The 13,851-nt window shown below is 35.5% G+C and overlaps 1 protein-coding gene across 1 annotated transcript in view; it reads left to right on the forward strand.

Moving 5' to 3' along the window:
- Positions 1-13,851, forward strand: part of LOC131060261 (rRNA biogenesis protein RRP5) — a 229,852-nt gene that overhangs the window by 169,943 nt on the left and 46,058 nt on the right. Inside the window, exons 26-29 of the mRNA XM_057993438.2 lie at positions 10,492-10,768; positions 10,909-10,983; positions 11,191-11,338; positions 11,666-12,326. Coding sequence (XP_057849421.2) covers positions 10,492-10,768; positions 10,909-10,983; positions 11,191-11,338; positions 11,666-12,326 — 1,161 coding nt within the window. The remainder of the gene's footprint in view (positions 1-10,491; positions 10,769-10,908; positions 10,984-11,190; positions 11,339-11,665; positions 12,327-13,851) is intronic.

Here is a 13,851-nt window from a genome sequence, read left to right on the forward strand (position 1 = left end):
TAACGCCATAGATATCGGACAAGTATATGAGATATTATTGCATTCATAATTGTCGTACACAAGTTACATTCGGAAGTATATAAAGATACCGAGGGGGTGTGAGTGCCAATCGTCGCACCGCAACTGCCACCCCTCAGTTGCCAACTAACCAACCCAATTACAACTTAATTAACTAGTTTTATTTCCGTGTACAATATTGCCGCCAACACCCTGAACCGATCTTCATAAGTTTGTATTCCTTATTTAGTTCGGTTGTCTCCAATGTTTTCTCAATATCTTGGTTATCTCTCAGCATCAAAGTGGGGATGGTCTTAACATATATTACGGTGAAGATTAGAAGCATGACATACATCTATGACCTCAAATGCATCTTATATCTTTCTAGTTATTCATATATCGAGTATGAATCAAACACGGAGCATACACATGAAAATACAAATTATACACATGAAAACACAAAGTATACACATGAATATATGAAGACATAGAGTAGACACAATTACATAAAACATATGTATGAATATATGCAAGCATGGAGTATACAAACAAATACACCTGTTGTCAAATCTCGTTTGAAGTCCTGCAATAGGTTAGGAAAGCATTGGAACTAATAATATAAATCTCTAAAAAAAGATAATCAAGCATAAATTACCCTAACCACGGTCTGGTCCAACTCCCTATAGGAGCTCAATCATAAGAAGGTGGGCGTAAGAGGAATGCTGAGATGTCCAAGAGGCCCTCTACCCTAGGGCCAATAGCGGAGTGAAAGCCACAACCCTCTTGGCCTCATGGGACCATCGATCAAACTACCATGAGGTGGGCTACCTAGTGAGGTATCCTATCACCGTTCCCCTTCATCACTTCCATCCTTATCCCCTTGTTAATAATCAATTATGATAGAGTTTGAACTTTGGAAAGATACAATAGGGTGTCTTGAATGCCCTTCCCCTCTAAGTCCAAGAGCGGTGGACTCCGTCTTACACCCCCTTGGCCTCATGGGACCATCGGTCAACTACCATGGCGGTTTGCTCGCTAAATTCATCATGGATTACTTATACATTCATAGTTGTGTAATTAAAGACAAGTTTTCCCTCTTCCTTCTTACTCATTGCTGTTGGAGCTAGTTAGGTGTATGAATTTAAAATCACTAAATCTGTTCTTCCACAAAAATCAATTTGTTTGTTGTCTCGTCCTCTTTTGGCTGAATGAATTTAAGATTTCCTTCATTGTATCTTGTTTTCTTGTTTTTATTTTTAATTTGTATAAAATTTATTGCCATAGGAACTACAATGGCATCTACCTCTTCCTCCAAAGGCCATATTGAACAACAACCAAATTTTGATTCTCCTTTGTGGAAGTATGTTGATATTATAAGACGCCTTCCAGGAGTTGGGGGATTCCGTTGGAAATGTTAGGGTTGTGATAAAGAAAGGAATAAGTAAGCTATTTATGGATTTGATTGTGTATGTCTTTTTTGCATCAACATTTCGGATCACACTTTGTGATCCATCATCAGGATGAAAGAGAGTGTCAAGAGATGTAAAAATAAATTGTAGACAAAAGCTCACTTAAGGGGTAATTGAAGGGGGAGGTTTTGGGAGGATGCACAAAGAACGAGGAGGAAAGGAACTAAGAAATTTGATCAAATTAAGAAAGGAATAGTTCATATTTTAGGGTGGCAGGCCATTTGTGTGGAATACCTGGAAGAGGAGTCAAAAAATGTCTTGAAAAAAAATGCCCCTATACCAAATGAGATAGTATTAAAATATATCACGGATCATGAAGAGGCAAAAGAGAGAGAAGTACGTAGACAAAGTATGCCCATTAAAAAAAGTCAAAGGGAATACAACTCCCATCTTCAAATATTGTGATAGAAGACCACCCCTTTTATACTATTGTAGTTGAGCCTGACATTGAAACTCAAGCACCCATTCCACACAAAAGAAGGGTACTTTTGGACTTCATTTCAAAATGAGTTGGGACATTGCTGACCAAGATATAGCAAGATGTATATATGCAAATGGGTTGCCTTTCACTGTTGTTTGCTCCCCATACTGGAAGAAGATGCTGAAAAGTGTCAATGAAGCACCAAAAGGGTACAAGGGCCCTGGTTATGAGAAGATACACAACACCTTGTTGGAAAGAGAGGTTAAGGGGGTTGAGGATGCATTGAAACCCATAAGGGATTTATGGATTGAGATAGGGGTATCCATTGTTTCAGATGGGTGGAAAGATTCAAAAAACTGTCCCTTGATCAATGTCATAGCGGTGTCCCCTAAAGGGGCAGTGTTTTTGAAATCCATCGATTGTGAGGGGCAAATAAAAGATGGGCAATTTATTGCCGATATTCTCATCTCTGCCATTGAGACAGTGGGACCTAGAAACATTCAAGTCATAACGGACAACGCAAAGAATTGTAGAGCTACCAGTTTGTTGGTTGAAGAGCAATATCAACATATCTTTTGGACACCTTGTGCGGTCTACTCACTCAATCTTATGCTACAAAAGATTAAGAATAAAATTGGGTGGATCAAAGATGTGTGTGCAGAGGTTGAGGACATCTAGATGTTCATCACAAACCACCACATGTCTCATGGAATTTTCAGATTATTCTCAAATATGGAGCTGCTGAAGGTAAATGAACTTGAAGTAGTAATTTAATTAAAAAAAAAAATTAAAATTAGTATTTTACATTTTCTAATTTTCATAATTTGATTGTGTAATGTGTATTCTTTTTACATGTTTGTCTCTATCTAATTGTATTTTTTTTCTTTAATTTCTATTATAGATTGTTGAGACCTGTTTTGCATCTAACTTAATCATCTTGAGGTGACTTGTGAAAGTGAAAGCAACACTTTGCAATATGGTGATCAGCAATAATTGGTCTACATGGAAGCAAAGCAGTATTGGGAGGGCAGCAAAAATTAGACTAAGGATATTGAATGACTCATGGTGGGAAAATGTGGAGTATGTCCTTCGCTTCACTGAGCCCATTATGGGCTTGCTTCGCTACACTGACATGGATAGGCCTTGCATTAGAGAGGTGTATGATGGCATCAACTCAATGCTTGAGAAGATGAAGAAAATCATAAATGATAAAGAGGAATACCCTGAGGAGACCTTCTTCAAACAATTGCAAGCAATTGTTGTAGAATGATGGAACAAAATGACCACTCCTCTACATCTTCTTGCCTATGCATTAACACCAAAATATTATAGCAACCAATATCTTGTGATGCAGGAGCATCCCTGGTTCTTGGCAATCTTGCATCAACCAAAAATATTTCTTTTCTGTTTTGCAGTTTCATCTTTTCATTTTGCATTTTTTGGCATTAGCTCACCGGATCTTGAGGAGTTGGATTTTGCTTGAGGACTTGATCATCTTCCTTATTCCTAAACCGCAGAGCATTTGGATCATTTTCCGACAAGTAATCGATTCCGGTTTCCGAGACAGTTTTCTGGCACCGGAACTGGTTGGACCTATTTGCTTTGGTGAATCTACCGGATCCCTTCCGTAGCTTGCGGAGCCCTGAGCGTTGATTCCGATGTCCCTTGGCGTGTGGCTGACCTTCCCTTTGATCCACACTTCATCCTTTGGATTTTCCGGAGGAATCTCTTTGGCGGAGACCGACCTTGTTGGTTTTACATGTTTGGTCTTGTTCTTCGGCATTTGATCCTTTTGGGCCGACCCGATCCCCTTGGATCGTATAAATCATTGTAATTGAGCATTAGAATGTAGATCAGAGAAAATATAGAACGTAGAAGCTAGATCAAGAGTTTTGAGGTCCCGATCGTGACCTGTTATGTAATTGAGCATGTTTGTAGCAGGCTAGTGAGCCTAATCTTGTATCCTGGATGTTACCAGTTGCTTGTAATCAATTTTCATGATTTAATTCATTCAGTTTTGCACTGCCTACATCATATCCTTGTGTTTCCATTGTGTTTACTCTTGCTGACCGGTCCAGACTGATCTCTTTGAGGTCCCTCCTAATTGGTGACTAGAGATTTAGAAGTGTTTGATTTGTACAAGGCAACATTCCTTGGACTCTTTCTTGATGATGATATGCGAGATTTGATTTTAGATGAGTTTATAGAGTTTGTGAATGCAAGAGGTCTAAGTATTGACGCTCTTCATCATCGATTTAAGAAGGATGCTCATAGTTGGTGGTACCTCCATGGCCAGTGATTCAAATAGTTGCAAGCAATTGTTGTAGAATGATGGAACAAGATGACCACTCCTCTACATCATCTTGCCTACGCATTAACACCAAAATATAATAGCAACCAATATCTTGATATGTCGAGAAGACTTCCACCATATAGAGATTTAGAAGTGCCTGATGTACAAGGCAGCATTCCTGGGACTCTTTCTTGATGATGATATGTGAGATTTGATTTTAGATGAGTTCATAGAGTTTGTGAATGCAAGAGGTGTAAGTATTGATGCTCTTCATCATCGATCTAAGAAGGATGCTCATAGTTGGTGGTACCTCCATGGCCAACGATTCCAATTGCTGCAGCCCCTCACAATCAAAATTATATCACAAGTAAGTTTTATTTATAATTTTAATTTACTTTGTCTTCATAGGTTGCTAGTAATTTAATAACTTTAATAATGTAGTTTTAATTGTTTACTTTGTCTTGTCTTCATAGGTTGCCAGTTCATTTACATCAGAAAGAAATTGGAGCACATATTCTTTCATCCACTCAATAAAGCGCAATAGGTTGCAATCAAAAAGAGTGGAGAACTTAGTATATGTGCGTTCCAACTTGTGTCGACTTTCACACAAGCATAATGAATACAAAGAAGGGGAGTCAAAGATGTGTGATATGAATGCTTAGCACATGGACTTGGATGCTTCCACTTCTCAACTTGCAATTGCTGCATTGGAGGATTTGGACAGCCAGAATGTTATTGGTGCAACTGATCCCATTGGCCTTGGTAGTATTTATGAATCAACTAATGCCATTGAAGAAGAAGAAGAATCCATTAAGTAATGTCCACATTTTTGTGAGCATCAGTTTTCAGAGGATTAGCCTATTTCCTGACCCTCATAGGCTAATGGAGTTGTTCAGAGGGTCCAGTTTGGGCATCACAGAGCTTTTCACGTGGCAGTTATTAGCCTTTACTTCTCCAGATCGTTCTTATGTTATGAGGTTAGGTTATTTAGAAGTTTCTGGCTATGTTTTGAGGTACTTACTATTTATAGTTAGTGTTACATTAGAGACCCACCTTACTAGTTTTAGTAAGGCAGTCAGCTACGATGTGGAAATGATGGTTGACTTCCAAGTTCAGACGGGACAGAGAATTAATAAGTATTCAATGAGATATTAAAGTTTATAATGGCATTAATGGTATTAATAATTGATGGTTATATTATAAAGTTATGTTTTAACTTTATAAAGTGACTTTTAAGTGTGGGCCATTATATTTAATTAAAAGGTACGCCTTTACCTATGGTTGTCAACAAGAGCAATTATAAAGGTTATTTATAAAGTCATTTAATGAAAGGGGCCAAATGGCTTAGTCATGTGCTTTTTAAATGTCACTTCTTAAAGAAAGGCCTATTTATTATTAATTCCCTAAGTCAACGTGAGCACATGAAAAGCAAATATTTAATGAATTTAAAAGCAATATAAGTCAACCATCTCACATGAGGAGCATTTAATGAATTAAATAACACAAAAACAATGTTTTCTTGGCGTGAAGAATATAAAAGGAAGACAAATCCAAGTTGACCTCATATCTTTTGAGCATTTGACATTGTGTGAGAATCTTCCTTGGGGTTTGAGCGACTGGTCCAGAGGTTGCAGGTTTGGAGAAACGAAAACTTCTTCAAAGTTCAAGCATTTGAAGTGGTGAGAGATCCACTGAATTTGCTATTCGAGTTGGCTTCATTCAGGAGTCATATTGCTGAGCATATTGGTGGAGAAATACAAGCATTTCAAGGGTCTCATGATTATCTATTTGCAGATCAGAATTATAAGACTTAATCATTTGCACAGCAAAATTTGTGTTGGCTGCTACAGTACGCGCTACAGGAACGCTACAGTATTAAGGCATTTTAGAGAAGCTAATACAAGGGTTTTCATTGAAGAATTTTCTGATTTTCTTCAAGGGATATTACACATTAAATGATTTAAACTTAGTATAAATTTCCAATTGTTGCAAGTTGAATTTTGAAACAATGATACTTGAACTTGATATTATCATTTTAATATTTTGATGTTGAACTTGAAGTATATGATGCTATGATGCTATGATGGTATGATCATGATGCTATGATTATAAGTTTATGGTGTTTGTGTTGTTTATATGATATTATGTGACATTCTAATCTTAATTCATGCTTAGAGGTGTATATATATATATATATATATAAACCCACACCCCATTTCAAAATTTTGCTGTACTGGCAAACCAGTTCTTCAAACCCAAATCTGAACCGGCAACCTAGCCGAGACATAATGATAGTTATGATCATCATCAAGATATCTTGGATGCTTGCAATTCTTTATTCTTTGATGGGTGGATAAGATCTCATAATGTTATTAAGGAAAATTGTCTTATTTATAAGACTTTATGATTTTCTCAATTACCTATTTACTGTTAACTATGTATGTACATTATCTTTACTAACTTTCAACCAGCTATAGGTGCTCAAGGTCTGCCACTCCTTGACCATATAAAGGTTTTGTTTGTTATCTTTTGGGTCACAAGATGGGGACATTATATAGTTTTACTGAGGCCAAGAAGTAGCGAAGTTCACAAAAGTGAGCAAAGATATTCAGTTTGTTTTAACCCTTTGGTAGAATAAGAGAGGAGAACATCAACAAAAAGTAGAATGGTAGTAAGCACCTCTCTGACTTGTCAATTTAGATGCTGAAGAGGGTTGGAGATATATAATACTGTTGTTTGACACTAATGGTACTTGTCACAATGTCAAAAACTATGAGAGGTATGAAGCAGCTCATATCTATCTGATAAAGCTTCCAAGCAACTATAATGAGATTAAAAGATGCCAATATCACTCATCCATTAGAAAAGTAGGTGTTTGAGAATTTCATCAAAGGGCTTATGGAAGTGTTTGAACAAGAAAAAGACTGTTGAAGAGTGTTAGTGAGGCTCCTCGATAATAGTCTAGAGTTTAATGATGTGGTCAATGGTTTCATAATCTCTCCCAAAAGTCAGCCTTCTCATGCGCTCAAAGATTAGCTTTCTCTAGTACTTTGAATACTACATGTCTAACACTATGGCATATGGTTTGCAAATTTGCCCAATCACAATATTCCTGTAGTTGCTAAGATTGAAGAGATTCCTAGACTTGAATGGGATGAATCATGTGCTAGGATCCTAACTTTTATAGGAAGAGGTGGATTTTACAAGATTGTAGTAATTGCTTTTGGTCTAGTAAACACATTTGTCACCTTTGTGAGATTGTGACCAATTTATTTGGTTTTATACAGGAAATTTCATTTCTTTCTTGGAAGACATTTTCAACTTTAGTGAAGATAAATGGAACACAAATTCCAATTAGATATTGTAGTAGAGATTGAAATTTCGTTTCTCTTTGAGGACATAAGACACAAATAGAACACAAAGCATAATTAGATATTGTAATAGAGCTTGCAGTGGATGCTAAATTTATAGAATTCAATTTCTTAAGAAAAGAAGTTGATTAGCCAATAGATATTGCTTTTTAAAAACAGAAAATCATTCAATCTGCCAGAGTTATCAAATGTGTCAAAAAATATAAAGCCTGGTAGTGGTGGAATCTACATGAGATCCGTGGTTAACTTCTTACACAAAAGAATCCATAGAAGAGTATTGAAGATACAAAAGAAAAGAAAAAACGAGATTTGCTCTCTTTACTCAAAAGGAGACCACTAGTAGTATAAATTCTAGCACTCCCAATCTTCAATAATGTAACATATGCTATATAAATATAGATGTGATTGGACGAATGATAGATGAATGTAATGAAACTTTGATCTAGACAAATCCATATCATGATGCAAATGAATCCTATTTTTGTTAACTATTATAAGTTGTTATCCATGCCATCAAATTATATCATGTTATATCTAATGATTTTTATGTAACGATTGACCATTTATCTCTACTAATATTTTTTCTTTAAAGAAGAAATCACTATCAATCATTGGTGCAGGTACACAGTAATATTGAAATATATGTATCAGACATGACTTTTGAAGCAGGTAAATATCACGTAGTGGTGTATGCGTTTTCACTATTATATTATAAAAAATGGGGCAGTGGCATGACTGGATATCAAGATTTAATATATTTCTCAAGCAAGCCAGGTCCATAGCCAATTATAGTGTAGGAAAGTACACTTGATGGTTCAAAATATTAATATGCAATAGTAAGTTACAACCCTAGTCCCTCTGAAATATAATATCAATTGTGATGTTCATGAAACTGCATTAGCTGTTCAGTTTGGAAGAAACAAAACTGTACAAAAACTTAATTTTATGTTTATTGCAAAAGGTGGAAATAAATATAAAAGCCCTAAAACATTTTTAGTAATCAAATCACAAAAAACTTGTTTGTTTGAAACCTCATGCCATTACACATTACTCACAACAATTATGAAAGGATTTTTATGGATTTCATTTCTTGTATTCTAAAAGGAGTCGAACAAAATAACAAAATCCTTGCAAAAGTTGACAGATTGAGTATGATGACAAGATATATTACTTGTTGCATGAATCATTAAGGAGAAGATGTCGCCAAAATCCATTACTTTGAAGAGCAGCTTAATCAAAATATTATGGGTGTTGAACAGGGAATATCTTAAATCCTTAAAAAAATCTCTGTTACTCAACCTGGTGATGAGGATCACTTTCAGACAGATGGGAAGTGGATGATGTAATCTGAACCATGGAAGATATGATTCCATTTGAAAGGCATTCTGGATTTGACCCAGTTGTTTCCATAAGCTTCACTAGAAATCTTACAGAAAACATAGAATCTCACCTAACAAGGAGCCTGGCAAGAGCTAAATCATTCAAGGATCAGCACAACGTTTAATCATTTAACATTGGTACAAAGTCCACCTTAGTTTTAAATCATATAGGTAATTGCAGAGTGGCAAATGTTGGAAACATTCCCTAAGACAAACTATTCTCCATTTAAGAGAAGAATGAAGTTATATACAAATTATAATTACCACCGCACATCAAAACCTGTCCTAAATACTCTGGTGTATGTGGTAGTGTATCCATGATTTTTATATCTGTTGCTCTAGCCAATGTTTTCTTCTGAAGAAATGAATTTTGGTGATTGATGTCAAATTGGTTATAGTTCTGATTTAATTTTTCAGAGTATAAGCCTAGTGCTGAACATATTAAAATTCTAATTTATGTCTGCTTATGGATTATGTGGTGAAGGAGGTCAGGACCTTGTAGCAGGCAAAGAGGAATGAATCAGTGTCGTGGTTTTATATCAACTACAACTTGTTTACTTTTTCATTCTCTAGAGCATATAGATGTATCAGTTACCTTAGTGGTGGCATTTTATTGTTTATGCCCTAGGGATATCTCTTTAGTATTATTGGATGATTGCATCTCAAGTCTGATATCGTATTTCAAACATGAACATAAACTGGTAAGGTGAAATGACAAAAACATTAATCACGTGAATTTTAAGAGGAGAAGATAACTGCATATTGCAAAATGTGATAGGACACTGCTAAAGGGCTTTGAGTTATTAGCATCAAGCATCTGACCCTGGAGGGATATCATCAATTGCCTTATGTATCAGTGGCCCAGGGATAATGAGGCTCTACAATGGCATATGCGAAGTGATTATTTTGTTATGGTAAATGTATTTCTCCATTGTTATAGTGAATGTTGTCTAAGCAGGTTCAAGTTTCCACAATTGTAATTTGTAAATGGGTATTGTGCTTCATTCAGAACATTCTATTATTTTTTTTGTTCCTTGCAGATGCAAATTAAGATATCTATGCTTTAGACTGTAGGTGGACGATGGAAAATTAATTCTTAATATTATATTGAAGCTATGAATTAGGCTGTGTAATTATAGTCTATCTTTCTATTATACAAACACTTTTATGCAGACAAAACTTAAAGCACCTCAAAGGAATTTTGCTGAAATGAAAGACACAGGCATCATCACAGTCGATTTTTACAGACCAAATTTCTTGAGGATCAAATTCTTAATACAAGAAAGTTACATAATTTACTTTCTATTTAAAAGTATCGAGTGATGGAGGAAGCTTTTACAGACACAATTTTTAGTGCAAAACATATTGGTTTCATTGACAGTTTTTTTATGAAAATGATTTCTAAGAAGACATTTCTTTGTTTGCATTGATTAAATATTATTTGTTATACTATTCTGAGATAGTTATGTTTTGGAAACTTTTGTAATGCTAACATATTTATAAAACTGAAAATGAAACTAATATGATTTGTTAGACTTATCAACTGTCGTAACTTCCATAGGATAAATGCTACAGTACAGTCCCTTCCAAATGCCTCAAAGTCGGGGAGGTTATTGCTTTTATTGTCCTATCTCAGTGATCTCAGAAAAAAGTCAAATACAGATTCACATCCTAAAAGTGATTCACTGAGGGATCTGAGTGTCGTCTCAGACACCAAACGTGCTAGGAGATCAGAAGAGCTCAAAGTTAGCACTCAAAATGAACCCAGTATCTTTCCAGACTCCAAACAGATTGGAGGTGAATCAAATTATGATATTGGTTCTGTTGTTGAGGTAGAGGTGAGTTTAACTTTTATATAAGCAGGGCATTGTGCTATATTACTGCATTTATCCATTACCAGAGTTTGCATTGAGTTATACTTTCACATATTCATTTGATTATGTTCATTCGTAATGAAATCTTGACTGCTAACTCACAGGTTTTTGAAATAAAGCCTTTGGAAATGCTATTAAAATTTGGAAAAGGTCTGTGTGGCAGGATACATATTACTGAAGTAAGTCTTTCTTACTGACTAAAATTAGAAGACAATCATAATTGTAAAATAATATAGAAACCATAGTCTGTAATTTTCAAATTTATGTTAATAATTTAATTTAGCCATCTATACATGCATGTGTAGCATCATTAGAATCTTTAATGGTCCTGGTCAAAACATCAGTTTTTTTGCAGTTTTTAAACTTTGGATGCCAATTTCAAACAGTTGGATTGTGAAAACAAAGAAGGGAGTCCCTTTAGTCAATTCACGATTGGACAAAAAATGATGGCACATGTAATAGAAGGCCCTCAAATATTTGGGAAAAGGAGTGAATATGTGTGGGATTTTTCTCTCAGAACATCAGCACATACAGGTATTTATCCTTGATTTGGATTGTATTAAAGAAATTTGTGATTTTTCATTTTTGAGGTAATGATACCCATTGTTCTTACTATGTGTTAGGTTGCTCTGTTTTCGTTAGTAATACTGCACTCCACTATGATAATTGATAAATTGTTTCATCGTTTTGGAAGTTATGCAATTGCCTTCCACACAATATTTCTTCAGGTTTTAAAATGTTTAATATTAGAGTTTTGAGCTTGTATTCTAGAATAAGCAGCTAATTCCGAAAGACTACAAATAAAATGCTGTTGTTCTGTTTTGGTATATGAATTCTTATAACTTTCTCTGCTATTACTAGGGAATGGAGTTGATGCAAAACCAGGGAATGCACTTGCATCTCAAAATTTAAATATTGGTGACACAATTATAGCATTTGTAGAAAAGATAAAAAAAGATTGGGTTTGGTTTGTAGTTTCTCGCCATATCAGAGGGCGCATGTTCATTTTGGATTCTTCCACCGAACCTTCTGAACTTTGTGCTTTTCAAAAGCGATTCATGGCTGGGAAGGCTATTGTTTGCCATATTTCTAAGGTGGACAAGAAGAGTAGAATCCTAGATCTAACTCTGCGTAAGATACCCTCTTGTTATGAAAGAAAGCACGGTGTTGCCATCAATCATGGGAAAAGTGATTGCAGCACTGCTGTTAAAAAAGAAAAAGTTGTTAATGATATACATGAAAGTGATGTTTTGGGTGGAAGGATTGATAAAATTTTGCCAGGGGTGGGTGGTATAAGTGTGCAGATTGGAGCTCATATTTATGGTAGAGTTCATTTCACAGAGTTAATGGACAGTTACACAGAAAATCCTCTTTCTGGATTCAAGGAAGGACAGTTTGTGAAGTGCAAAGTTATGTTAGTTGCTACAACAGTTGATGGGAAATTGCAAATTGATTTGTCACTGAGGCAGTCACGGATAGACAGTGAAGCTGGTGAAGATAGAAATACAAACAAAGCTGAATTGTATGTACATCCTTTTTTAAGTCTTGTTTTATTTCCTTGCAATTTTAAGCGTATCATGAAATGAAATTTTTTGAAGCTTATCAAAGCAATTTTTTAATTTTCAACTTTCATTAGGGTATTTTTACTTATTTCCTTATGTGCACCTGTTAGATCTAACTGATTATATTTTGTGTTTATTTGCACTGTGTTTCAATAATTTTTAAAGAATTGACAAGTTTTCCCACTGTGTTGGAGTCTCAGACAAAAGTAGCCTTCCTGAGTTTTTGCTTAGTCCAGGTCACAACACCATGGTTTAAATATGGCATTTATCTTGAAACAATGATACGTATTTAAATATTTATGATATTCTTGATGTAGTTCATGCTTTCAGCAAATTTGTTTTTAAATATGAGAAAGCCTATTGTATGATGCAGGTTTGAAACACTCGATGACTTGGATGAATCTATTTCTTTTTTTATTGTAAGTTTGTATTATGATACCTGCTAGTAGACTAATTAATGTACATTAAGATGAAAGATTGTTTTTCTAAAGAAAAATTAGGGGGATCTATATTCCAGGGCTTGAACCCTAAAGAACAACATTGAATATCACTCTCTAAAAAACATATACCTGGTACCATGCCTGATCATAGCGGGCAAGAGAACATAATTAAGCCATTTTTTATTTTATTTGATCTAATAGTGATACGACCTACAGATTGTTTTTTCGCTGCTGCTTTCTGATTAGTTATTTCTGTCCTAGCATATTGCCTCATCATCTTCCTCATACTCTGAGGAGGCTGGCAAAGCATAGAGAGATTGATTGACCTGGTCCAGGATCGAATCTGGACTGCCACCCCCAAAGGTCCATTCCTCCTCCTGCACTAAGTCATACAACCAAAACCTTTCTATCAGCTTTGGATAGGTATGGAGTAAGGAGCTTCTAGGCCATTGGAGTCCTACTGCCTATTTGTGGACTAGAGGATTTTTGTATTCCCTCTAGATTCATCAGAGATGTACCTCCTGCAGTCTTCTCTGCCTTGACATTCATATCAACCCTCTGGATAGAGTAGCTCTTCACAATCTTCACCACATATAGCAAAATGTGATGGGGAGAGAGGAGGAGATTTCCCATACTCGACATGTTTTGCAGGATTTTGCTGAGAACCACAAGAATTGTGAAAGCGTAGAGAACCCTTTGAACGAGTGTTGCCTTTGTTTGAGGACGACCTAAGTGGTGGCCACTTAATAATAAGATGTGGCAGCCAAGCACCATTCCACCATGTAGCCTTGAGGCAGTTGACAGCAACATTATTAGAATAATATCTTAGTTATTTATTATTTAATGGTCAATTTTGTATTCTATTGTAAATATTAGATGTTTCTAATTTTGCTTCTGTTATTGATTGTTTCATAATGGAAACATCCTAACAGAGCCCTGGCATATTTAGACTGAGAGAAACATGACCTACTTGAAAGCATTTTCTACCTCTAAACACTATATTCTCATATTCCAATGCTTGTTTCCAAACCCTATACACGAGTTT

This window comes from Cryptomeria japonica, chromosome 1, assembly GCF_030272615.1.
Source record: "Cryptomeria japonica chromosome 1, Sugi_1.0, whole genome shotgun sequence".
Taxonomy (NCBI): Eukaryota; Viridiplantae; Streptophyta; class Pinopsida; order Cupressales; family Cupressaceae; genus Cryptomeria; species Cryptomeria japonica.